Here is a 25,931-nt window from a genome sequence, read left to right on the forward strand (position 1 = left end):
TTTACGAGGTTGAAGTTGACAATGTGCAGTTTGCAAAGTGCCAGGCTGTAGTTGTTTGCTGTGGACAAATGTGTAAGTCGCAGATCGAAGCCGCTGCTCTCTCCCAGGATGCTTCACTCCTCAGTGATGGCGGCTCCAGTGGCGCTGCACAGGTTGTTGGCCTCGGTACTGAAACCTTTCTCTGCCGGTTTGACCAGGATTAAAGTGGGGCTCCGGAGGAGGGAGCGGAGGTGAGGTTTTGATGAGATTGGCCGTGTCATTTCTCGGCTGTTTATTTCTGTGTGTTTAGGGACGGAGTAGTGTGACTGAGGGGGCAGTCAGGCCCTGAGGCCCGGTCAGTGCCCAGAGGCAGACGCTGACCTGAATCCAGCAGCAACAACAACAACAACAACAACAACATAGTCATCACCATTAGTTACTGTAAACCGCCTGCCCCTCTGTGCAGTAACTTCCCAGCTCTATCCCTGTGACCGTGGGAGCGGCCGTTCAACTTCAGCCCTTTCACAAGACTGGAAACAGACAATTAACCTCTCTGTTCCTTCACTGCACCAACGACTTTGTCAATAACCACAGGTTTACAAAAAAAGCGCTTACAGGAAATCCCGTCTTTTGGACAACCCAGCACGAGAAACACTTCAAAAACTGAACAGAAAATGTGTTGGGAATAAAGGAGCTATTCTCAATAACAAAATTGCAATAATTTCACATTTTTTTTCTATTTTAGGGAAATAATATTCAAGTACTAATTTAAGACTTCACTAATTGGACAATTTAGCAGATGTGCCTGTGGTTACTTGTTTTATACTGTACAAACAAAAAAAAATTGCCAGAGAAACGCAGCAGGTCTAGCAGCATCAATGAAGAGAAAACAGTTAATGTTTTGAGTTCAATGACTGTTCTTCAGGACACAATTTTATACTGTTTTTGGAGGAATTGTTAACCTAATCTTTCTGATGGTTTGAAAAATGTATTTTTATTTTATGGACTGTGTTGAAATTTTGAATGTAAAGCACAAACAAACAGATGTTCCAGCAGAGATAGTAGGACCTGCCGATGCTGGAGAATCTGAGATAACAAGGTGTAGAGCTGGATGAACACAGCAGGCCAGGCAGCATCAAAGGAGCAGGAAAGCTGACATTTCGCGTCGGGACCCTTCTTCAGAAGAAATGTTCTGAAGAAGAAGTCTTCTTCAGAAGAAGGGTCCAGACCCGACATGTCAGCTTTCCTGCTCCTCTGATGCTGCCTCGCCTGCTGTGTTCATCCAGCTCGACACCTTGTTATCTCAGATTCTCCAGCAGCCTCCTCCCAACTTTCTTCACCCAAACCTGTGAAGATATCCTCGTATTCCATTCTCCCTTGTATAATTTTTGATTTAAAGTCAGATCTGTTCCTTAAAATTATAACTTGAAGTGATACAACTTGGAATGTATCATAAATTTATAACAACGTGAGGAATAGAAACAAGGTTAGTCCAATCAGCCATGAGCCTGCTCTGCTATTAATTCGATTATGACTGACCTTCTGTTTCAGCACCATATCTTGCCTGCCCCTTTTTAAGTTCTTAAGTTGTAACAATCTATCAATCCAAGAATGAACACAACGACTGACCCTCCACAGCCCTCTGACACAGTGAGTCCTAAAGAGTCACCACCCTCCTAATGACGTATTTCCTCCTGATCGCAGTCCTAAATTGTCTGAACCTTATTTTGAGACTGTGTCCCCGATTCTTGATCCCTAGTCAGGAGAAACATTTTTTCTGCATCTACCCTGTTAATCTCTCTCAGAATTTTGTATTTGAATGGAGATGCCCCTCATTCTATTAAGCTCCAAGAATATAGGCCCAGACTATTGAAAACTTGCTGAGACGATAATCCCTCCATCCCAAGAATTATTTTGGTGAACTATTGTTTTACTAACTGTATTATTCCTAGCCTCTGACTGGCTGTTGCGGTCACAGTATTTCTATGGATGGTCCAGTTCAGCTCTGGTCAGTGAGAATCCTTACTCTGAGGGTGTTGCTGGTATGGAATCATTGATGGTCATGCCATTAAATGTCAAGGGACAATAGTTAGATTCTTTCTTGTTGAAGATTATTGTTGGCTGGCACTTGTTTGGCATGATTGATACTTGCCAGTGCAAGCTTGGATGTTGTTCAGGTCTTGCTGCATTTTCACATGGATTGCTACAGCACCTGAGTGTTCACAAATGATGCTAAACATTGTGCAATCGTTGGTGGACGTTCACACTTTTGATCTTCTAACGGATGGAAGCTCATAGATGAAGCAGCTGAAAATTTTGGGCCTGCAACAGTACCCTGAGGAATTAGGGCTTTTGTGGTGCAGTGCTAATGTCAGTACCTCTGAGCCAGAAGGCTCGAGCTCAAGTCCTACCTGCTTCATAACATCACTGAACAGTTTGATTAGAAAATATCTTTCCTGAGCAATTAAGAGTTTTGTGGTACAGTGATAGTTTCCTAATCTCTGAACCAGAAAGCCTGGTTTTCTCCACCTGCTCCAGAGGTGTGTAACAAAATCCCTGAACAAGTTGATTGGAAAAGTATTCTGAGGGTTGGTGAAGCCTCTTCTGGAGTACTGTGTACAGTTCTGATTGCCCTGATATGGGAAGGATATTATTAAATTGGAGAGGGTTCCACAAAGATTTACCACGATGTTGCCGGGAATGGAGGGTTTGAGTTATAACAATAGGCTGGGACTTTTTTCACTGGAGTTTAGGAGGTTGAGGGATGATCTTATAGAGGCTTATAACATATGAGGGGCACAGATAAGGTGAGTAGTAAGGGTCTTTTCCCTAGACTGGGGAGTTCAAAACTAGGGGGCATATTTTTAAGGTGAGAGGAGAAGATTTTAAAAAGGACATGAAGGGCACCTTTTTTACACAGAGTGGTTTGTGTGTGGAATGAACTGCCAGAGGAAGTGGTGGATGCACGTGCAGTTACAATGTTCAAAAGACCTCTTTAAAAAGTTTTAAGACAGTGATCATTGCTTCTGTAGAAATTGAGCCTGGGATCACAGTGGACAATTATAGATGCCTGTTAATGTATCTAGTATTTTGCATTCACAATCAAGGATGCAAGTAAGATCCCAGAAATAGCTCTAAATTAGGAAATATAAGGGGGAGGTCAGGAAAATTGCAACCATCAGAGAAGTGATACTGAACAAATGGCTGAAGTTGTGGACTAACAAGTCCCCAGGTCCTGTTGAACTTCATCCTAGAATCTTAAAAGCAGTGGCTAGTAAGATAGTTGATGTCTTGGTTCTAATTTTCTAAAAAGATTCGTGGAAGGTCCTTTTAGATTGGGAGACAGCAAATGTAGCTCATTTATTCAAAAGATAAGGAGTACAAATAAAAAAACTACAGGCCAGTTGGCTTATCAGAGGGAAAATGTAAGCTATTATTAAATACCTTATAGCAGAGCACTTTAAAATATTTAAGGTAATCAGTCAGAGTCAGCATGATTTTGTGAAAGTGAAATCACATTTATCCAATTTATTGGAGTTTCTTAAAAAAGTAATATGCTGGGAACTGATGGATGTACTGCGCTTGGATTTCTAGAAGGCATTCAGTAAGGTGCCACATCAAACATGATTGTGAAAAGTAATGACTCCTGGGTAACTTATGGCATGGACAGGAGACTGGCTAACCAGAAACAGTGATTAGGAATTAATGAGTAGTTTGCTGTTTGGTAAGGCATTGTGAGTGATGTGCCGCAGATATCAGTGCTGAGGCTTTACATTTTTACAATTTATATAAATGACTTGGATAAAGGAACCAAGAATATGCATAATGGGCTGAATGGCTCTCTCTGTACTGAAACAATTCTGTGGCTCTGTATGGTCAATATATTTGCTGACGACAGACATATGGGTAGAAACAGAAATTATGTAGAGGATGTGAGGAGGTTACAAAGGGATATTTTGCTGGAAGAATATATAAGCATATTTTCCAAAGGGTGAGAAGTTGAAGAATTCTGAGATACAGAAGGATCTGGGTGTCCTGGTACACAGATCACAAAAAGTTAGTGTACAGGTACAGGGGGTAATTAGGAAAGCTGACGGATGTGATATAATCCCAGACGACCATAGAGGACTTGGGTTTAACCTGAGGGTCACCATGCCTCCGGTGAGGGGCAAGGTTGAGAAGGTGGGACCCTTCATGGTAACCTTAACCGGTATGACCTGTACTTTTGGCATCACTGCATTGCAAACTAGCCAACTGAACTAACCGACCCCTGCCCCCTTGATGGAATGTGATATATGGGTTAGGTAAGTAGGCAAAACCTTGGCAAATAATGTGGGGAAATCTGAGCTTCACCTATGGAAGAGAGACCAGAATTGAATGCAGTATTCGAAAAGTAGCCTAATTAATGTCCTGTGCAGCCACAACATGACCTCCGAACTCCTATACTCAATGCACTGACCAATAAAGGCAAGCATACTAAACGCCTTCTTCACTACCCTGTATACCTGCGACTCACTTTCAAAGAACTGTGAACCTGCACTCCAAAGTCCCTGTTCAGCAATGCTCCCCAGGACCTTACCATTAAGTGTATAAGTCCTCCCCTGATTTGCCTTTCCAAAATACAGCACCTCACATTTATCTAAATTAAATTCTATCTGATACTCCTTGGCCCATCTAAACAAGGTCCGGTTGTACTCTAAGGTAACCTTCTTCGCCGTCCACTACATTGGCAGGAAAAATAGATGATCCAAATATTATTTACGTGGAGAAAGACTGTGGAAAGCTACAGAACTGAGGGATTTGGAGTTCCTCATCCATGAATCACAAAAATTTAGCATCTAAGTTCAACATGTAGTAAGGAAAACAAATAAATATTGGACTTTATTTCAAAGGAATTGAATATAAAAGCAGGAAGATTTTGCCTAAACTTTACAAGGCAGTGGTCAGACCACAGGACGCCTTTTCCCCAGAAAGATATCCTGGCATTGGAGGAGGTCCAGAGAAGGTTCACTGAGGTTGATACCAGGTTATGGAGGAACTGTCTGTTGAAATGTTGAGAAGATTGGGTCTGTACTTGTTGGAATAAAGAAGAGGTAACTGTATTGAAACATACAAGTTTTTGGAGGGCTTGATAGTAGTTGTGGGGAGGTTGTTTACTTTTGAGGGAGAATCTTGGACTAAAGGGCATAATCTCAGAATAAGGGGTTGCAAATTGAAAACAGATGAGGAATTTTCTCTCTCAGAGGGTAATGAATCTGTGGAATTCTTTACTGCAGAGGGCTTTTGAGGTTAGATCATTAACAGTATTCAGGCTGAGATAGATTCCTACTCTAGTAAGGGAATCAAGGCTTATGGGGAAAAAGCAGGAAAGTAGTATTGAAGATTATCAGAGCAGCCATGATCTCACTGAATGGTGGAGCAGACTCGATGGGCTGAATGGTTTACTTTTGCTCCTACATCTTATGGTCGTCTGGTTGTTTTTTTGTTAAAGAAATTGAATAAAAAGTTAGTTATGCTTCAGTTTCACTGAGCAGTGGTGAGATCACATCTGGGCTACTGTGTGCAGTATTGGCTTTTTTATTTAATGGATTACACAAATGCATTGGAAGCATTTCGGAGAAGTTTTACAAGGCAAATACCTGGAGTGGGGGTGGGTTGCCTTATGAGGAAAGGTTAGACAGGCTGGGTTTGTACCAACTAGATTTTAGAAGAGTAATACATGACTTATTTGAAATATACAGCAAACTTTTAATTAACGGGCACCTTCTGGGACCTGGGGCCAGTCGATTAAGAGGTCCACAAAATCAGTGTAAAAGCGCACACTTGGTAACAGAAACATAATGCAGGGGATATATACATCATGGTTATATTTTATTTACAGCATCAATCACTTAAATAAAAATGCAACTTTGCCTTAAATAATAGTCACTGGCAGACACTTTACTCACTCATGCCCTCAACTGACTACTTGGACATTGCAGAGGTTGTGATGATATCATAAATTTTTGGTATTTGAGGTACATAATTTTGCTGGTTTATTGAGGGTGCCAGTTAAAACAAAGTTTCCTGAGAGAGCCTGAAAGGGTGGAGGTGGAGAGGGTGTTTCCTCTTGTGAGAGAATCTAGCAGTTGTCTTGCTGTTGCACAAACATCCTCGATTGTGCTGCTTAAAGAAAAAATTGCTAGGAGTCACTGTTTAAAAGTCAGGGGAAGGGGTGTCCATTTAAAACAGAGAAGAGGTGAAAAGTTTTCTGAGTGTCATTACTGTTGGAACTTTCTTCCTCAAAATGTGGTGGCAGCAGAGTCTTTGAATATGTTTAATGTAGAGGTAGGCAAATTCTTGATAAGTAAGAGGGTGAAAGTTCATTGGGCGTAGGTGGGTTTGCGGATTTGAGGTTACAAGCAAGTCAGCTATGACCTTATTAAATGGCACAGCAGTCTCGAGGGGCCATGGCATACTCCTGCTGGTAAATTGTATGTTTGTGTGTTTCCTGCACTGAGTGAGTTTTGCAGGATCCTCCATTAGCAGCTTGGCCATAAAAAAATGAAGAAAGGCAAGTGGGTAGTTTTTTTTTGTTTAATCAGCTTTGGAAAAATTAGCTCTGACACTAATCAGAAGAGGGCCATTATAAATGTAAATAAACGTTTGAAGTAAGATTACCCTGTAACTTCCCCCCCTCAGTGGTCGAGAACGCCCTCAACCGTGTCTCCCACATCTCCTGCAACTCCTCCCTCACACCCCGTCCACGCAATAAGAACCAAAAAAGAATCCCCCTCGTCCTCACGTACCACCCCACCAACCTCCGGATCCAACGCATCATCCTCCGACACTTCCGCCATCTGCAATCCGACCCCACCACCAAAGACATCTTTCCCTCCCCACCCTTATCTGCTTTCCGGAGGGACCACTCTCTCTGTGACTCCCTTGTCCGCTCCACACTCCCCTCCAGCTCCATCACACCCGGCACTTTTCCCTGCAACCGCAGGAAGTGCTACACCTGCCCCCATCCCTCCTCCCTCACCCCCATCCCAGGCCCCAAGAAGACTTTCCACATCAAGCAGATGTTCACCTGCACATCTGCCAATGTGGTATACTGCATCCGCTGTACCCGGTGTGGCTTCCTCTACATCGGGGAAACCGAGCGGAGGCTCGGGGACCGCTTTGCAGAACACCTACGCTCGGTTCGCGATAAACAACTGCACCTCCCAGTCGCGAACCATTTCAACTCCCCCTCCCATTCCTCAGACGACATGTCCATCCTGGGCCTCCTGCAGTGCCACAACGATGCCACCCGAAGGTTGCAGGAACAGGAACTCATATTCCGCTTGGGAACCCTGCAGCCCAATGGTATCAATGTGGATTTCACAAGTTTCAAAATCTCCCCTCCCCCTACCGCATCCCAAAACCAGTCCAGCTTGTCCCTGCCCTCCCTAACCTGTTCTTCCTCCCACCTATCCCCTCCTCCCACCTCAAGCCGCACCTCCATCTCCTACCGACTAACCTCATCCCGCCCCCTTTGACCTGTCCGTTCTCCCTGGACTGACCTATCCCCTTCCTAACTCCCCACCTACACTCACCTTTACTGGCTCCATCCCCGCCTCTTCGACCTGTTTGTTTCCTCTCCACCTATCCTCTCCTTTATCCATCTTCTATCCGCCTCCCACTCTCTCCCTATTTATTTCAGAACCCCCTTCCCCTCCCCCATTTCTGATGAAGGGTCTAGGCCCGAAACGTCAGCCTCTCTGCTCCTATGATACTGCTTGGCCTGCTGTGTTCATCCAGCCCTGCACCTTGTACACTCAGCAGGTATTTGGTTTAAATGACATGACTCCATCTAGTGGCAGATGTTTGCCAGTGCAGAGAGCAGTTGAAGAGTCAGTGAAGGGAGCCTGTAAGCAGGAACGGGAGCAGTAAAGTATTAGATAGAAGTCATATAGCATGAAAACAGACTTTTCAGTCCAACTTGTCCATGCTGACCAAGTATCCTAAACTGAACTAGTCCCATTTGCCTATGTTTGGCCCATATCCCTCTAAACCTTTCCTATCCATGTACTTGTCCAACCCGCCTCTAGTACCTCCTCTGGCAGCTTGTTCCGTACACGCACCATCCTCTGTGTGAAAATGTTGCCCCTCAGGTCCCTTTTAACTCTTTTCCCCTGCCACCTTAAACCCATGGCCGGTAGTTTTGGACTACTCCATCCTAGGAAAAAGACCTTGGCTATTCACCCTGTCTGTGCTCCTCATGATTTTATAAACCTCTGCAAGGTCACCCCTCAGCCTCTGATGCTTCAGGGAAGAAAGTGACAGCCTATTCAGCCTGTCCGTATAGGGAAAAATTCCTCCAGTGCCAGCAATGTCCTTGGAAATCTTTTCTGCACCCTCTTGAGTTTAACAACATCTTTCCGATAGAAGAGCGACCGGAATTGTACACAGTATTCTAAAAGTGGCCTTTAGGAAGGGCGGCACTGTGGCTCAGTGGTTAGCACTGCTGCCTCATCGCGCCAGGGACCTGGGTTTGATTCCACCCTCGGGCGACTGTCTATATGGAGTTTGCGTATTCTCCCTGTGTCTGTGTGGGTTTCCTCTGGGTGCTCCGATTTCCTCCCACAGTCCAATGATGTGCAGGGTAGGTGGATTGGCCATGATAAATTGCCCATGGTGTTCGGGGATGTGTAAGTTAGATGGGTTATAGGGGGATGGGTCTGAGTGAGATGCTCTGAGGGTCGATGTGGACTTGTTAGGCCGAAGGGCCTGTTTCCACAATGTAGGGATTCTATGATTCTCTGATTACCAATGTCCTCTACAGCTGCAACATGACATCCCAACTCCTATAATCAATATTCCGACCAATGAAAGCAAGCGTGCCAAATGCCTTCTGCACCACCCTGTCTACCTATGACTCCACTTTCAAGGTACTACGCACCCTTCTACCCTACATTTCTTTGTTCATAAATACTCCCAGGGCCCTACCATGAACTGTATAGGTCCTGCCCTTGTTTGACAACTTGAACCTACGCCTTCTAGTTTTGGACTCCCTGCCCTAGGGAAAAGACCTTGGCCATTCACCTTATCTGTGACCCTCATAGTTTTATAAACATCTATAAGATCATCCCTCAGCCTCCGACACTCCAGAGAAAATAATCCCAGCCTCTCCTTATAATTCAAACTCTCCAGTCCAGGCAGCATCCTTATTAATCTTTTCTGCACCTTTTGAGTTTAACAACAACCTTCCTATTGCAGAATTGTACACAGTATTCTAAAAGTGACCTAACCAGTGTCATGTACTGCAACATGACTTCCCATCTCATATCAGTGCTCTGACCAATGAAGGCCAAATACCGCCGCCTTCACCCTTCTACTTGCCAAGCCACTTTCAAGTAATTGTATACCTGCACCCCTAGGTCTCTCTGTTCAACACCACTCCCCAGGGCCCTAACATTAACTGTGTAAGTCCTGTCCTGCTTTGTCTTACCAAATGCAACACCTTACATTTATCCAAATTGAACTCTATCTGCCACTTCTCAGCCCATTGCTCCATGATCAAGATTTTGTTGTACTCGTAGGTAACCTCCTTCACTGTCTACTGTACCACCAATTTTGGTATCGTCCACAAATTTATTAACCATCCTCCTATATTCCCATCGAAATCATTTATTTAAATGACGAACAATGGTGCACCCCAGCACCAATCCAGTCTGAATAACAACCCTCTGTCACCACCCACTGTCTCCCACTGTCAAGCCAGTTTTGTATCGAATTGGCAAAATCTCCCTGGATCCCATTTAATCTAACCAGATCACCTGCAAAACGTTGTCAAAGGTAGATGAAGTAGTCCTCGGTGACACAGGAGACTTTAAAGATGAGAATTGAGGATGGGAACAGGAGTGAGTTGGGGCATGGGATTAAGAGGGGCTGATGGTGTGAGTGTAAGTGAAGGTGGGAATAGAGGAAAGAGGGGCAACAGGAAGGTCCAGTGACCCCATACACTCTGGGGAAACATCAGAAAATGTCCTGTTGGATGTACAGTGCACAGAACAGGATATCTCTGACAACTGACCTTGTTATGAACATTGCAACATTAAACATGCATTGTCCTTGTTTTATGAATGATGTTAAAGTGAAACAATGTTAAGCAAGTCAATGTTAAGCAGGTCTTCTTTACTTTCAACTGCATCCTTTCAACTGCATTTACAGTTTTTCTCATACTCCTTGCCTTGAATTCCCCATTGTATTTATTAATGACTTTGTTACATCCTTATAAAATTTGATAACTTTTAACTTCAACTATAACAGGAAATTCATATTTTAGCATATGATGGTTAAGATCTATTTATGTGTTTTGCTGTACAAATAACTAAAAGCACCACTGGCTAATCATTACTTCTGTTGGCAACGTATATTTAAATTTAACTTTGTAGTACAAATGAGAAAAAGCATTTTTATGTTTCACTGTCCTTTGAGTTAACAGTAAGTTCTCCTAGAGCCATTTCTTCGTGGTGAGAGTTTTTCTGGAGATTCTCTTGCATAAGCTAGGTGAATTTTAACATCTGAAATTTAGTTTTTTTTTCCAATTCAAGCAGAAACTTTCCACCTGCACATCTGCATAACGACCACAGAGACTTTGGGTTCTAATTGCAGTCTATCTCTGTCTCTCAGATCCTAGTCATCTAACTTTTTCTGATATTCAGTGATATTTTAGGAAACGCTGTCACCTGATCTGATAATGGGTTTCTCTCACTCTCTTAAAACTCATATCCTTGGCATCGTGAATCTCATACGTAGCCATTTACAACTTGACGTTCTTATTATCTTCCTAGGACTTTGGAAATATTATAAGTCAAGCCACTGTACGCACAGATGCTGATGTCATTGCTTTCAGCTGTGGACACATTTCACATTCTTCCGAGCATTGCAATCTGGGCCTCCCTTTAATCTATAATAGCTACATCACTCAGACCTGTTATCAGGCAAACTTCGGAACAGGTGGCGTGACAATCTTCATTTTACCCTAAATTGATAGGTTTATAAATTAATAGACACACTCCCAAAAGATAACCTTATAAACCTTATAACCATATAATCATTTGTTACAACCTAAAATGAGACTATTTGGCTCGTATCCATCTTGTATTGATATTTATGTAAGAACAGGTTTAACAATGAAATCAGTACAATCAGCCCATAGTCTGAGTGTTAACATTCTTTGAATTTCTATTTAATTAACTACTCTAAGTTGTTATAATTCACACTGCATTTTTATAAGGCATAACCAACTAAATTATGTGGAGCTATATTGTATGATCTATAAATCATTTGGACTGATCTGGTATCTGACAAAATTAATTTTGCTCAACAGATCTGTCCATGTCTCAGTTATAAATTGCATTTCAGTTATTTTCAACTTTTTAAGGACCAATTGTCCCAGATTGTGGATGCTGGGTTAGTTAGAGCTTTCAAGGAAGATCAGTTGATTTCAGTTAGGCATTTGTACCAGGAAACATGGAGTTAAGGTGGATGAATGAAGTTTAACTGCAGATCAGCGTTTTTGTTTTCATTTGTTCATAGGATGTGGGTTTTACTGTCAAGTCTGGTATTTGTTGTCTATCCCTAATTGTTCTTGGGAAGATGATGGATCATATTCCATGTAGTGCTCATGTTTACGGTGCTGTTCAGAAAGGAATAGTTCACTGGCTGGCTGTACTGTGTATGTTTACATAGCCTTTAATCAATTTAACCATGATACAGATGTCATAAGTGGTTTTAAAATTTGCATGATTTTTTTTACTTACCTGTAGAAAATATTTAGAAAATAAGTACATGGTTTGAGCTGTACTTGTATTCACAATGCTCTCAGATGCACTATTTTATAATAATGGGAGTGTTGCACCGTAGAAAGCGCCATGTTATTTTATTGCTGTAGTGTAGCTATATCTCTTGAAGGACACAGGTTCTCATTGCTGAAAGTAGATAACTGAGCCCAATTAGGGAATACATTTTTCTTTATAGATTTGCAATTACTTGCAAATTCCTGACTCTTCCAAGATCAGGTAAGCAACTACTAATCTTTTCCTCTTGTTATGTCTTTACAAGATAACTATGTCTTAAAATATCTCTTTTAACCTTAGGTAAAATAGATGTTCTGGAGAGGGGGCTGATGTTCACAGTAAACACCTTCTTCTCAGAGATCTTGTGATCATGGGAGAGAAACCCAACTAAACTAATCAAAATATTAAATGACAGCTTCTACGTCTTTCCACAGTAATTCTCAGTAAAGAAATAGCTGTTCTATCAAAGACATAGATAGCAAAAAATAGTCAAGGCATATACTGCTGTGCAGAGAAGCAACAAAACTACTGCTTTGAGGGAATGGTAAATTTGTGTTAATGATCTAGGATGCTTGAAAACGTTAGTTCATTGTTTGAAAGAAAGCGGACAAAAGCAACAAGATTTTGGAGGTGGAAGGAACAGGAGTCGCTGAGGTGAGACTTGCTGGTGGAAGTCATTTTTGTAGACTGAGACTCAACAGAACATTTGGTTTGAAGAATATGAGAAGTTTCAACTTAGTGAGGAAGGGAGAAAAGTCAGGTTGTTGGAAAGCCCAAGAGTAACTTTGGACTTGTTTTTGTAATGCTATTCCAGGAAGTACCTTTCTTTTAGTAAGGTGTGTTAATTGCCGCTTGTATAAATTTTTGATTTACGTTGGTTTTAATTTTTTGTTACATTAAAAGTCTTAAAATGTGAAATTTTATCTTTCAGTAATATCTTTTGATTACTTACAGATTCATCTCCTAAAAAGTTATGGGACTCTAAAAGCATTATAACACATTCATTCTTTGAATGTTATACATCTCTAACAGTGGTTAGAGTGGGATGCAGGGTGACAGAGTATCCAGCTTTCTGGTTGGAATCTGAAATGTTCACATTGCAACTTTTTAAAAGACTTGTGTAGGAGCTGAAATGTGGAAATGTTGCTTGTATATTTTTAATTTTTTGAGACGTATATGAGTTGTCAGAGACAAAATTTGTGTTCCTTTTTACAGACCTTGATCAGTAAATTAGTGTGGAAGAGGAATGTGGTTTTCTTTATAAACAATGAGATTTGAGACCTGCTGTATAGCCCATATATGCTATCTCTCCCACATTCCAACCCCCAGAATGATCCTTCTGGCAAGCCACGGTGCATTTGAAACATGTATCTTATACTGAAAGAAAATTACATTTTGAAAAGGTTGCACTTGCTGATATTAAGGAGCATGTGCATTAGCAGCAATATACCTCAACTATCATATCAACTAGTTTCATATTAGTTTCAATGCCAAAATACATGCGGCCGCAAAAACGAGCTGTTAAGCTAAGAACTTTTTGATATATGGTACAAATGAAGTCAGTAATAGTTGATCATTTGAAAAATGCCAGGAGCAATGCTGAACTCAAAATGTAATTTACTTATTATGACTATGTTCTGATAAATGCAGGTAGAGTTGCTGACTTCCAGCAAGTGAATAATGTTTTGCTGGGTTGTGACAATCTGGATGAGGTGAACTTGATCAACTGCCCTCTATGTAAACGCTGATGCATACTGTCAACTATCCTCTTGCTATATTTTTAATAGGGAACCTCTTTGTGCCTAGGTCATCATACTTGCTGTTGGCCCCATTACTGTGTCAAGCCAAACCACAAGCTGAAGTGCCGTCTCCTTCTTGCAGTGCATATGCACACAACATTCAGCGATTCCAGTGGATTGGGGAGCTTGTTCCAGCTTTTGGAATTTCAGGCAGCCAGGTGAAGGTGCTAAGTTCCCCCTCAGAATTCTATGAAACAATGAAGGTAAGTTAATATGCAAAATGGATTGACGTTAGTGCACATGAGTAGTATCACCTTGTGTATAGCATATTTCTAAATTTGATTACAAAAGGATGAGAACATTCTGGTTTTCAATGCTGCCTTTTGCACACTCTTCAATAAACTCATTTTTAGTCCTTCAATTACCTTGGAAAAATGTGTAATAAATTTATATGCACACTACCATCTCGCCATGCCCTTCTCTACATGTGCATATCAAACTGTGATGGTTTTCAGTTTTTAGCGCGTTAGTTGACTGTTAGAATTACCACTTAAGTGGTACTTGTTCATTTTTGTTCAGAGCATCAGAGCATACAACTATGTATAGTTTTCTTCTGACCTAAGTTGGATTCGCTGAAGCAGTGATGTGCGAGAAGTTGGAGAGTTGCGGTAAAGTTGCACTAAATTTTTTAAAGCTGCGTGTGCCAAGTTTTTGAGGAATTCATTGAAATAGTATGGGCATTCTGTTACTGCAGTCCGGAGGCCTGGACTAATGATCAACAGAATTAGTTCACTATGAAGCTTTAATATTCTTATCAAAAACGCCATTTTCTTTTATTCATGCCATTTGGAGGACACTTGGTACCTGGGTACCTGGGATATATACAACACAGTTTTGTTCTAGTACGGTTGACTGTTGGAACTGCCACTTCAGTGGATAGTTTAACAACACCAGATCACTGAGAAGGTCTGCTACCTTCTTCTCAGGCCTATTAGGGCAGAGCCTTGTCCTATATTCTGAGAATTATAAGTAAGACTAATTTAGACAGCAGATATCCTTTGGAAGTTCTGCATAAAAATGCAGTTTTAATTTGTTGGTATCATAATCATATCACTATAATAGAATTATCAGTGGAACTGTGATTGGGGTGCAATGTGTTCTTTCATCTGCATGTTCTGAGGTTCATTCCACATTGACTAAAGAGCTAAGAGCTTCCCACTGCTATCGTTGTAGGTGCCTCAAGTGAAATGGTTTTGGATATTCCCATCCAATTTGGTGCTGAGGTGCATGCTAATGATGCAAAATCACACAGTGGTAGTGTCTGGACCAAAAGTTCTGTGTTCAAATACCACCCGCTGCAGAGGTGTCACAACATGCCTGAATAGTTGACTAAAAAAGATCTATAAAAACATCTAAATTTCAGTAGTGATTTGCAGTTTCACTAAAGGAAGAGGATGGGTGACAGGTGAGAATAACATAAATACCATGTCGGAAGTCTTTTTGGGGCTGATAGAAGTTTAAGATGTGGAGTCATAGAAACTTCACTCTCTATCCAGTAAATTCTGCAGCTAACATTGAGTTAAAAACAAGTTATGGGAAATTTTTATTTAAATACTGACATAACATTGACACATTGCAGAAGAAACATAAGTTTATTATCTTTGGAATTGTTGGAGAAATTTGTTTGGGAAGTTTAAAACCAATTCCATTAATTTGTATTAAATGTGCAAGACTAATTAGACAAAATATTTATGTTAAAAATTGTATTCATATAAGTATATTCATAATCATAATCATTACTCCAATCCAATATAATTAAACAATGTCTTGTAATAAGAACAAAGATTATAATGAGAGGTTGTCCACTTTGTCGTCATGTTGATGCATGAATAGGTTGTATAGACAGTGGGTTATAATCTATGCTAATGGTGAATGAAACTTTAAATATCTCATGTATTCTTTCTGTCTTAATTTTTCCCATACATAATTGTTAACTAAATTGAAATAATGTTCTGTTTCGATTTGTATAAATAGGAGCATATCAAAATGGCTAAGAAGAGAATAGTTATGGCGTCTTTATACCTTGGAACAGGACCTTTGGAGCAGGAGCTGGTGGGTAACATACTGGAGGACCCCAGAAGTTAATTATTGAATGGTATTTTATTTTGTACATTTTATTGGAATTAAACAGTAATTTGGTAATTACAGCACCATTAGACCATATGATGCAAGAGCAAAAGTAGGTTATTTGGCCCATTGAATCTGCTGCACCGTTCAGCAAAAACATGAGCTCCCCTTCCCTGCCTTTTTCCCATAACTCTTGTTTCTCTTATTGATTAAGATTCTGTCTATCTCAGCCTTGAATATACTGAATGACCCAGCCTCGACAGCGCTCAGACGTAAAGAATCCCATTGATTCACCACCCTGTGAAAGAAGAAATACCTCCTCATCTCTGCCCTAATCGGGCGATCCTTACTCTGGGATAATGCTCTCTATCCTAGATTCTACTCGATAGGGAAACAACACCTCAGCGTCTACCATTTCAAGTACACTAACAATCTTTATGTTTCAAAAGGTTCCCTTTCATTCATGGAAACTCCTCTGAGTACAGGCCCAACCTACTCAATCTTTGCTCCCAAGAAAACCCCTCCATGCCTAGGATCACCATAGTGAACTTTCTCTGGACTGACTCCAGTGCCAGTTCATCTTGCCTTAGATAAGGGGCCCAAGACTCTGCACCCGTATTCCATGTGTGGTCTAACCAGCACCTTGTATAGTTTGGCAAGATTCCTTACTTTTATACTCCATTCCCTTTGAAATAAATGTCAATGTTCCAGTTACCTTGCTAATTACTTGTTGAGCTTCTGTGCTAGATTTTTTGTGATTTGTGCTCAGGACTCAATTTGAATAATAGTCAACTCCTCTTCTTCCAGCCAAGGTGCATTAACTCACATTTCTCTGCATTATATTCCATCTGCCAAGTTTTTACCCACTCATGTAACCTATTTGTATCCTTCTGCAGAGTCTTTCAATCATCCACACTATTTGCCTTTCCACCTAGTTTTGTGTCATTCGCAAACTTGGTTGTAATGTATTCACTTCCCTCATCCAAGTCATTAAAATATACTATAAGTAATTGTGGCCTCAGCACTGATCACTGTGGTGCTCCACTGGATACAGGTTACTCTCCTGAAAATGCGTGCCCTATTCCAGCACTCTGGGTAACTAATAGAAGACAATCATCCAACAATATACTATGAATATAATGCTCCTAAAGCCATAGGCTCTTGCATTATTTGGATAAGTACATGAATAGGAAAGGTTTGGAGGGATATGGGCCAGGGGTAGGCAGGTGGGACTAGTTTCGTTTGAGATTATGTTTGGTATGGACTGTTTGGACCAAAAGGTCTGTTTCCGTGCTGTATGATTCAATGACTTTATTAATAGATAAGACAGTGTATAGCTGGAGGAACACAGGCCAGGCAGCATCAGAGGAGCTGGAAAGCTGACGTTTCAGGTTGGGACCCTTCAGAAATCAGATTTCTGAAGAAGGGTCCCGACCCAAAACGTCAGCTTTCTTGCTCCTCTAATGCTGCCTGGCCTGCTGTGTTATCTCTGACTCCAGCATCAGTATTCTTACTATCTCTGAAAAATGACTTTATTAAGTAGCTTTTGAACTCAATGAGTTAGCTGCCGCCCTCTGGGCTGGGGATAGGAGAACAGGGATTGAGGGAGATAGAGTGTGGAAGGGAGAGGAGTGAGTAGGGAAGAGAGGAAAGACAGTCAGCGGAAGAGGTGGTGGAGGTGAAGGACAGCAGAGGCGGTGTTGGGAGGAAGAAGTGGTGGGTCGGTAGAGGGGCAGAAGGCTTTTGACCTCTGTAGTGGTCGGTGGGGTGATACTGCCAGTGGCAACAGCCCTGAGAGCAAGATGAGGGAGATGGGGAGGACTTGCTGCTGAGCTTGGCAGTGGCTGGTGCCCTATGTTTTGTGTCCCTGTCACATGGGATCTTGGACAGTGATGAGGCATGTGGAGGTGTTCAGCCACAAGTTTGAGGGGGACAGATCACTCTAAAATGATGTGATCAGGTAAGGTACTTTAAACAAAGATCATATAAATATTGCAGTGCTCAACAGGATTTCCAGTACTACTAACATAGCAATGTTAAAATGAAATGTTGCTAAAAACTGCGAGATTAAACAAGAACTGTGTAACTCTGCTAAAGCAAAGGATACCTCTATGGATGCCTGTGAATAAAGTATCCTGCTGTCACCTTTTTATTTCTGGGACTTGGAAGGATGTCAGAAGAGGAAGGGAATTACCGACTACATTTGAGTGTATATTCACAAACTACTGGAAATCTGAAATAAAATCAGCAAATGCTGGAAATTCTTCGCAGGTCAGGCAGCACCTGTAGAGAGAGAAATGGTTTTAACTTCAAGTCACGTACAACTTTCTTTGCCTAGAACTGAGCCCTGATGTTTGCTGAACCACTTCTGGTTTGGATAAATTTCAGGTACAGGACACACTAAAGGCCATGACAAAGAAATCAATTGCCGTTGCAAAAGCAGTTCTGGGCAGGATGATTTAAACATTTTGTTGTGTGCAATATAGATCTCCTGGATTTTTGGACAGTTAGCCAGGTTGCCTAGAAATCTTTGTGTTGGCTTCTTTTCAAAACAATAGCTCAAGCAGGATTTGTGCTTGCTTGCAAAATTTGGGCAATATCTCTATGAATGCAGTGGCTGAACTTTTAAACTGACATTAGCTATTTCTCAACTTCTGCTGAACTGGTCTGTTCATTCTTTTAAGACCATGGAATAGCTGTAGCTGTTGGTAAATTCGTAATTTTTGTAAATTTCAGTTTGACGTCTGTAATTTATTTGCACATTTGGCTTCAGAATAGAAGATTCTAAAATTTAGTATTTTTTTGAAAAAAAAAATTTATGTTTATGTATGACACTGTCCCATTAATAAATACTAATTTCTGCTGGAGCCAATCAAAAATGATTCTACACTCCCAAGGAGCTACATTCTTTTGTTTTTCAAACCTGGAAATTTTCGATTTCAAACCTATCTTCTGCAGAGATGGTTTCTCTAGAGATTCTCCCTCTATCTCAGTGTGGTTGAATCTTCAATCACGTTTTAAATCCTCATGAATGTCACATAGGCATTATATCCAGGTAGAAGTCTTGATTAACTAGTTAGTCTAATTTGAAATTAGTCGAATTTTTTATTGATTTGCAAATCCTGTACTGATTATGTCTGTTCCCTCTGTTCTACTTTGCCAAGTTACTATGATAAACCAACAAAAAATGGAAATTTAAGTCAGTTTTATTGTTGAAATCCAAAAAAAAGTCTTTCTAAATTAGAGTGACAAATAAGTTAGCATATTTAGATTTCTAGGACTGAAAATTGAAGTGGGATTTAAAGTTTTGTCAGTACTAATGGAATTAATATTTCAATTTCAACTAACAAAATATGGTTTGTAACCTTGATTATATCAGGTAGATTGCATTGAAGAAACACTGCAACGATCACGGGACGAAACTCCGATATCTGATCTCAGAGTTTCTGTTCTGCTGGACTGTACAAGAGGGTCTAGAGGTATGTAAATGGGAACAGTTGTTACTATTTAAAAGATTAGATATGCCTCAAATAGTTTGATACAATTAACGTTAAAATAATGCAAATGTGGGTGAATTCATTTTAAGTGAATAATATTAAGTTTTATTGGTGATTAATGTTGTATGTCCAGTTGTCTACTATATGTACTATGCTTGCAATTTTTCTTTGACAAACTTTGCACTCTAATATACAAAATTGTACTTCATCTCCTACTGTGTGTAGACATTTTGAATTTTTAAAACAATGTTCTTTCAAGAGCTGTGGGCATTGCTGGCTACACCAGTGTTTACTGCCCATATCTAATTGTCCTTGCGAAGGTGATGGTGAGCTACATCTTGAACCACTGCATGAAGTTTTGGTACATCCACATAGCTCTTGGGAAAGGAGAAGCAATGAAAGGTTTTATCTGTGATCTGTTAGGGAATCAGAACTACTGAAGCACACAGTTATTTTTATTGTTATTCTTAGTATAAGTTTTCATGAGTTTGGTATTAAGTTAGCACACTGATATTTTTAGATTTCTACTACAGGCTTCCAGTTATGATTTGTTTTTAATTTTCTAATAGCTGATTCCAGGCTCCTTTTTTTAAACAAAAAAACCTGAAAGAGCTGTGGAAGCTGTAAATCAGAAACAAAAACAAAGTTGCTGGAATAGCTCAGCAGGTCTGGCAGCATCTGTAAAGTTAAAAACAGAGTTAATGTTTCAGGTCTGGTGACCCTTCCTCAGAACTGTTCTGAGGAAGAATCACTGGACCCGAAACGTTAACTCTGTTTTTTCCTTCACAGATGCTGTCAGACCTGCTGAGCTATTCCAGCAACTTTGTTTTTGTTCCTTTCTTTTAACTTTGTAGGAATAAGCTAATAGAACTGCAAAAGAGAGTTCTGACCTTTCCCAACAAAGAGTCAAGAGAAAATGCAAATTACTTCCATTTCTTCTTCTCCTGACTACAATCTTATCTGAATACAAATGATCTAAGTAGTGACCTTGGAACATGCTCTGTCCATGTTTTCAGTCGTTCTCAATCTGTAGCATTGGTTGATTAATAGGGGAGAATATATAGGTTGGACTTGTCTCTTCTAAGGCACTAATTCAAAATCTACAAAATATGTTTCAAATGCAAAGTTTTGTCTACCTTTATTCCATTTACAGTTTATTAAATCCTCTCCATTAAGCATTTTGACAGGTTCTTTTTAAACAGAGTTACTCATCCTTCTAGGAATAATTGTGTTGTGTTATTCCCTATAGGCAAGAAGAATTCTCGAACTATGCTGATTCCATTGTTAAAGAAATTTCCAAATCAAGTGCGTGTTTCTTTGTATCACACTCCAGATCTCAGAGGTATTCTTAAATTCCTTCTTCCAGAGAGGTTCAATGAGATAATTGGACTGCAACACATCAAAATCTACCTCTTCGATAACAATGTCATTGTTAGTGGGTGAGTACGAAAATAAAACATTGAACTTATAAATGTATTGACCCTGACTTTGCAGCAGGCAGAGGTTTCGGTAGAAGGTAACACAAACAGTGAATCAGGGATTCCTGGAGACGTAGAGAATTTTAATAAGAGGTGTTCTGTCACTTTTTCTTCTTCGGTTTCCTGCCAACAGCTGGACTGTTGCCAGCCAGCAAATTTATGAGTTCATAATTTATGTTCGTGGGGGTTCATGTGATGGTGATGGTGTTGGTGTTAGGAACTGGAGGCCAGTTTAGACGGATTAGGGATGTAGGGCAGTTGGCAGATTGGTGACCAGGCGGTTCAGGGTAAAAGGTAATGAGGAAGCGAAGTGAAATCAGCTAATTGTGGCATTGAGATGAATTTGTGATTAACAAGGGATCGTTTGAGGACTTGAGTGGTAAAATAAAATTACTCTTGGCTCCCAAGCAGTGCTCTTAAAAATTACTTACTATCTGCAGCCAGCTGGACTGTATTTCTAGTTGCCAAGTTTTGTGATTCCTGGGAAATCTGTCTCGCAACTGCACTGTAAAAACCTGGCTTAAACATTACAGTCAGTGTCCCAGTTTTTCCTGATGGGACACAGGCACGAGTAAAAACCTAGAGTAAAATTTGCAGCAGCAGGTTGTGTTTCCCAATTTATTTTTCACTTTTTAACCCCTTGTGGCTCCATTCTGCATATTGTAAGCTGAGTACTAAATATAAACTACATGAAATTCTTAAATTCCACAGATGATCATGACCATAATTCAATTATTACAGATGTGATTTACTGGCTGACTGTCAGTTTTACATGATTCATGTACATGAACAATGCATAAGGACATGGCGGGATCAGCACCAGGCATACCTAAAAATGAGATGTCAGCCTGTTGAATCTGTAACACAGGACTCCCTACATGTCAAACAATGGAAGAAGCATTCAGTTGATGTGGTTAAGCGATCCCATGTACAGCAGATCATGTCTAAGCTTTGCAGTCATGACACATCCAATTGTGTTTCAGGGGGTACAATTAAACAATTAAAAGGCAGTGAAATGTCTACAGACATCTCCATTCACATCAGTGGAGTTCCCAACACATCAGTACTAAAGATAAGACAGATGTGTTTGCATCCATCTTTAGCCAGAAATACTGAATGTGTGATACATCTTAGCCTCCACCTGACATCCCAAGTATTATAGATGCCAGTCTTCAGCCATTTCCGTCATCCAACATGATATCTGCTGAAAAGCATAGGATGTTACAATGTCCGTGGGCTCTGACAACATTCTAGCAGTAGTACTGACAAATTAACTTTGCTCCAAGCCAAGTTGTTGCAGTACACCATTCAACGCACTAATATCGGCATCTGCCGGATAACGTGGAAAGTTACCAGGTATGTCCTGTACACATAAAGCAGGTTTATATTTTTTATCATTCATTCATTCATTCATGGGATGTGGTGCTGCTGGTTGGGCCAGCATTTATTTCCCGTCCCTGGTCACCCTTGACAAAATGCTGCGTTGTTGACCAGCTGCAGTCTCTTTGTTGTAGTTAACCCTACACTACCACTGAGGAAGGAGTTTCATGATTTTGACCCAGTGTATGAAGGGATGATGATATATTTTCAGCTCAGGATGATGAGTGATCTGGTGGAGAGCTTGTAGGTGGTGATATTCCCATGTGTGTCGCTGCTGGTCCTCCTAGACAGTATTGGTTGTGGGTTTGAAAGGTTGTTTTGTTGAATTTCCGCAGGGTATTTTGTAGATGGTCCACCCTGCTGCTGTTGAGAGTCTATGATAGAGGGATTGATTGCTTGTGGATGTGACGCCTGTCAAGTAAACTGCTTTGTCTTGAATTGTGTCAAGCTTCTTGAGGATTGTTGGGGCTGTACTCATCCAGACATTCCAATCAAACATCACCTTATCCCTTGAGATTGTGAATAGGCTTTGGGGAGTCAGGAGGTAGGTTACTCACTGCAGGATAGCTAGCCTCTCTGATCTCCTTTTGTGGCCATTGTGTTTCTGTGGCTAGTCTATTCAATTTCTGGCTAATCCCCAGGATGTTGACAGCAGCAGGATGCTAAATGCCGGTGAATGTCATGGTTAGATTCTTTCTTGTAGGAAATGGTCTTTGCTTGTCACTAGTGAGGCGTGAATGTTATGTGCCAATTTTCAGCCAAAACCTGGAAATTGTCCAGGTATTGCTGCATTTGTGTTTTGACTGCTTTAGTTTCCAACCTATAATTTACACTTAGTCATCAGCAAAGTGAATGAAGGGATTGTTGACAGAACTATCAAGCTGCACATATTCAGTACGTGCTTACTTACACTCTTATTTATTGTTAGCATTGAGAATTTTACCAATCTTTGTGCCACAAGTATGTGGAAACCTTCTTCACTTCCAAAGTGTTAGTCTGTGCAATTATGACACTACTTATTGGTAGATTTTGTGGTCAACTGCAAATGAATACCGAAAGTTTTTACTTACACTTGCGTTCAGACTTTGTGTGTGCTTTTGCACTGGAGTCTCCAGCTAAGAGAATCAGAAGCAGTGTGTTTGCAAGATGGTTCCTCACCACTGCTCATCGTGTTGTATCAGCTGTTTGCTAGATTTGCAGTTATCATATTATTTTCTGGAATAGATCAACACACTTACCTGGTCTAGTGTAGTAGAGAAAAGCCACTTGGTAGTCTAATGAGAAAAGGCTGTTGCCTTAATAAAGATGTACCTCATTATACACAAACATACAGATTAGATGCAGGAGTACGCTACTGAAAATACCCTCTCAGGATCTCATGTTTTATTCAAGTTGCTTGTTACTCTTCTAAAACTCTTGTGGATACAAGCCCAGCCTATCTAACCTTGCCTCAAAAGACAATCAGAAGTTTTCTGCTTTCTGCCTCCCTTTTTGAATAAAGGAGTTCATTTGCTGCCTTCAAATATTTAGATGTGATTTAGATAGATAAAGACAGAATATAAGGAAAATAACTCTCCATAATTAAAGTCTAAAAGAATTAGGATCCACTTAATGTAAAAGTTCCAGAGAGATTGTTTGGAAATAATTAAAACTTCTCACACTGTTAAAATTTAATTTATTTTTCAATATACAAACATCAGCTTTTGCACTTGTTTACTTAGCATTTATCATATATGTACCCTACTCATGCTGCAGCATGTATTTGCATGTTTGAATTTTTAATGTTACATTTTTCCAGGGAAGCTTCTAGAAGAATAGAGGATCTTGAATAGCAATGTTCTGACTTCCTCAGGTGGCAGAAATTGTCATTCGATTTTTGCAAATAATGGTGAACACTTGTCATCTGTTATTACTATCTCAAAAACCTCCCACTTATTCAGTGACATCTTGAACCAGTGTGGGCAATGATAAAATGCTATGTCAAGGTGTGTGCAGCTTTGTAATGTTCACAAAGTATGTTTGCAGTTGCCTGGTACAGTGTTTTGAAGATGCTAACACTTGGGAGCTGAAAAAGTATTGCAAACTTCAGGCCTTGATTCAAATAACAAATTTGACTTTTTGATCTCTGTAGAGCAAATCTGAGTGATTCCTACTTTACAAATCGACAGGACCGTTATGTTTTACTCCAAGACTGCCATGAAATAGCAGATTTCTTTGAAGATCTAGTCAATGCAGTCAGTGATATTTCACTTCAGTTACAGCAGAATGATACCGCTGATGTGAAACCAGGAATGATCCACCCATTCACAGGTAGAGTACATTCGTTTATCTAAAAACCAACTTGGTCTGACTTGGAGCCTCTACACTCTGAATATTGTTAGGTTTCAAAGCATGCATGTGAAAAAATTGGTATGTTTCTGAAGATGAATGTCACCAAGAGATATGAGGGTGTGTGTTAGAAAAGTTGATGATCTTCCTTCATTGTCTGCAAACACCGAGTTACATGAAGAATCCTGTAACCAGAAATTGCTGTAGATTCTATCCATGAGTTAATAAAATTGAACTAATTCAGTGAACGAAATTCTGTTTATGTATCAAACTGAATAATTTATTGAAAATGTAATGATCAATTTGACTGAATTTGATGGATGTCAGATTTAATTTTTCCACTGCAGATATTTTGTTACAGGTTAAACCTCATCTGTTGAATACTCTGATTATTATCTATACTTGTTAATATGAATTTCACGTGAAATTAGAGCACCTACTTAGTGCTATCTGCAATTCCTTTTTAAAAACTACTCATCTTATTTCTCCTGCAACCATTCTCCTTGCATCAGATTTTTTAGATTACATTTTCTCAATGCATAGACTCCTTTTCTCCCTGAATGACGTGAATGAGTTATTGCATCTTCACCTTCCTTGAAGCCTTTTGGGCTTCAAAGATTTCAACTCTTTCAATCCGTCAATCTAGGCCCAGTTTGTCCCAGTCTTCATACCATTCAGCTGCTGCCTCTTGATAGTCCAATGTTGATCCCTCATTTATCAATATTTGTCAACTTATGAGCTCAAATACAATTGCAGTAACTCTTTATTTGCTCCAGTTTTCATTCTTGATTTTTTAAAATTCCTAAACTTGAAATATGCTAATGTTCAAATGGAATTCCTGTAGACTACATTACAACAATTAGTTTTACTGTCAATTTTTTTTCCTCTAAACTCAAATTGGTCAAAACTTCCATATTCTTTAAATATCTGGAGTGGTTCCTTTAATACTTGTTAGTATTGAGCACAAGAAAACAATTGCCATGTAATGGATGATCCGTTCCAACCTCTGACCTTTGAACCACCCATCAACATGACTTTCCATCAACTTTCAGGGATGTTTTATCACTATGGTTTTTGGTTTTCTTAATTTAAAAAGATTGTGTTTCCTGCCTAGTTTTCTCAATTTAAAAACTTGCTGTGGGGTAGCAGGGTTAGGGGTTAGGGTTGTAATAATTGTAAGGAGCGCTAGGTGATAGAAGGGTAAAAGGATGAGGGAAGCAGTCAGTTAATGGGGAGGAGAAATGTGATGGGGATAGGATGATGAAGAATGAGGAGTTCCCTTTACTCTTGCTCCAATGTATCAACATAAAATTTCAAAAAGACCTCTGCTGTGGGCACAGGCTGCCCAGATATCACAGCTGTCAGTACACTAGCATCAGTTGACATCAAGTGGTCACTCAGGAGCTCATTGTCAGAACAGAAGTAGCTGAGTGAGGGGGTGGGGATGAAGAATTTTCTCGTTATGATGACTGTCTTGAAGACAGACTCTCAGTCAGAAGGCAAAATATCTCACAGACAATTGGTTTGTTACCTCAAGTTGAAAATGAAAAAGTGAGAATAGTGTTTGAATATTAATTT

General features: G+C 40.2%; 1 protein-coding gene across 5 annotated transcripts in view; it reads left to right on the plus strand.

The window, feature by feature from the left end:
- Positions 1-61: 61 nt before the first annotated feature.
- Positions 62-25,931, plus strand: part of LOC109928546 (CDP-diacylglycerol--glycerol-3-phosphate 3-phosphatidyltransferase, mitochondrial) — a 67,548-nt gene continuing 41,678 nt past the window's right edge. The window contains exons 1-6 of one of the 5 annotated variants that reach the window (XM_048610759.1): positions 62-230; positions 13,611-13,806; positions 15,578-15,655; positions 19,050-19,149; positions 20,417-20,606; positions 24,157-24,335. In XM_048610759.1, coding sequence (XP_048466716.1) covers positions 109-230; positions 13,611-13,806; positions 15,578-15,655; positions 19,050-19,149; positions 20,417-20,606; positions 24,157-24,335 — 865 coding nt within the window. In that variant the 5' untranslated portion in view covers positions 62-108. The remainder of the gene's footprint in view (positions 231-13,610; positions 13,807-15,577; positions 15,656-19,049; positions 19,150-20,416; positions 20,607-24,156; positions 24,336-25,931) is intronic. The other 4 variants (XM_048610760.1, XR_007264551.1, XM_048610758.1 and 1 more) reach the window with 4 other exon arrangements.

This window comes from Rhincodon typus, chromosome 23, assembly GCF_021869965.1.
Source record: "Rhincodon typus isolate 14 chromosome 23, sRhiTyp1.1, whole genome shotgun sequence".
In the NCBI taxonomy this organism is placed as follows: Eukaryota; Metazoa; Chordata; class Chondrichthyes; order Orectolobiformes; family Rhincodontidae; genus Rhincodon; species Rhincodon typus.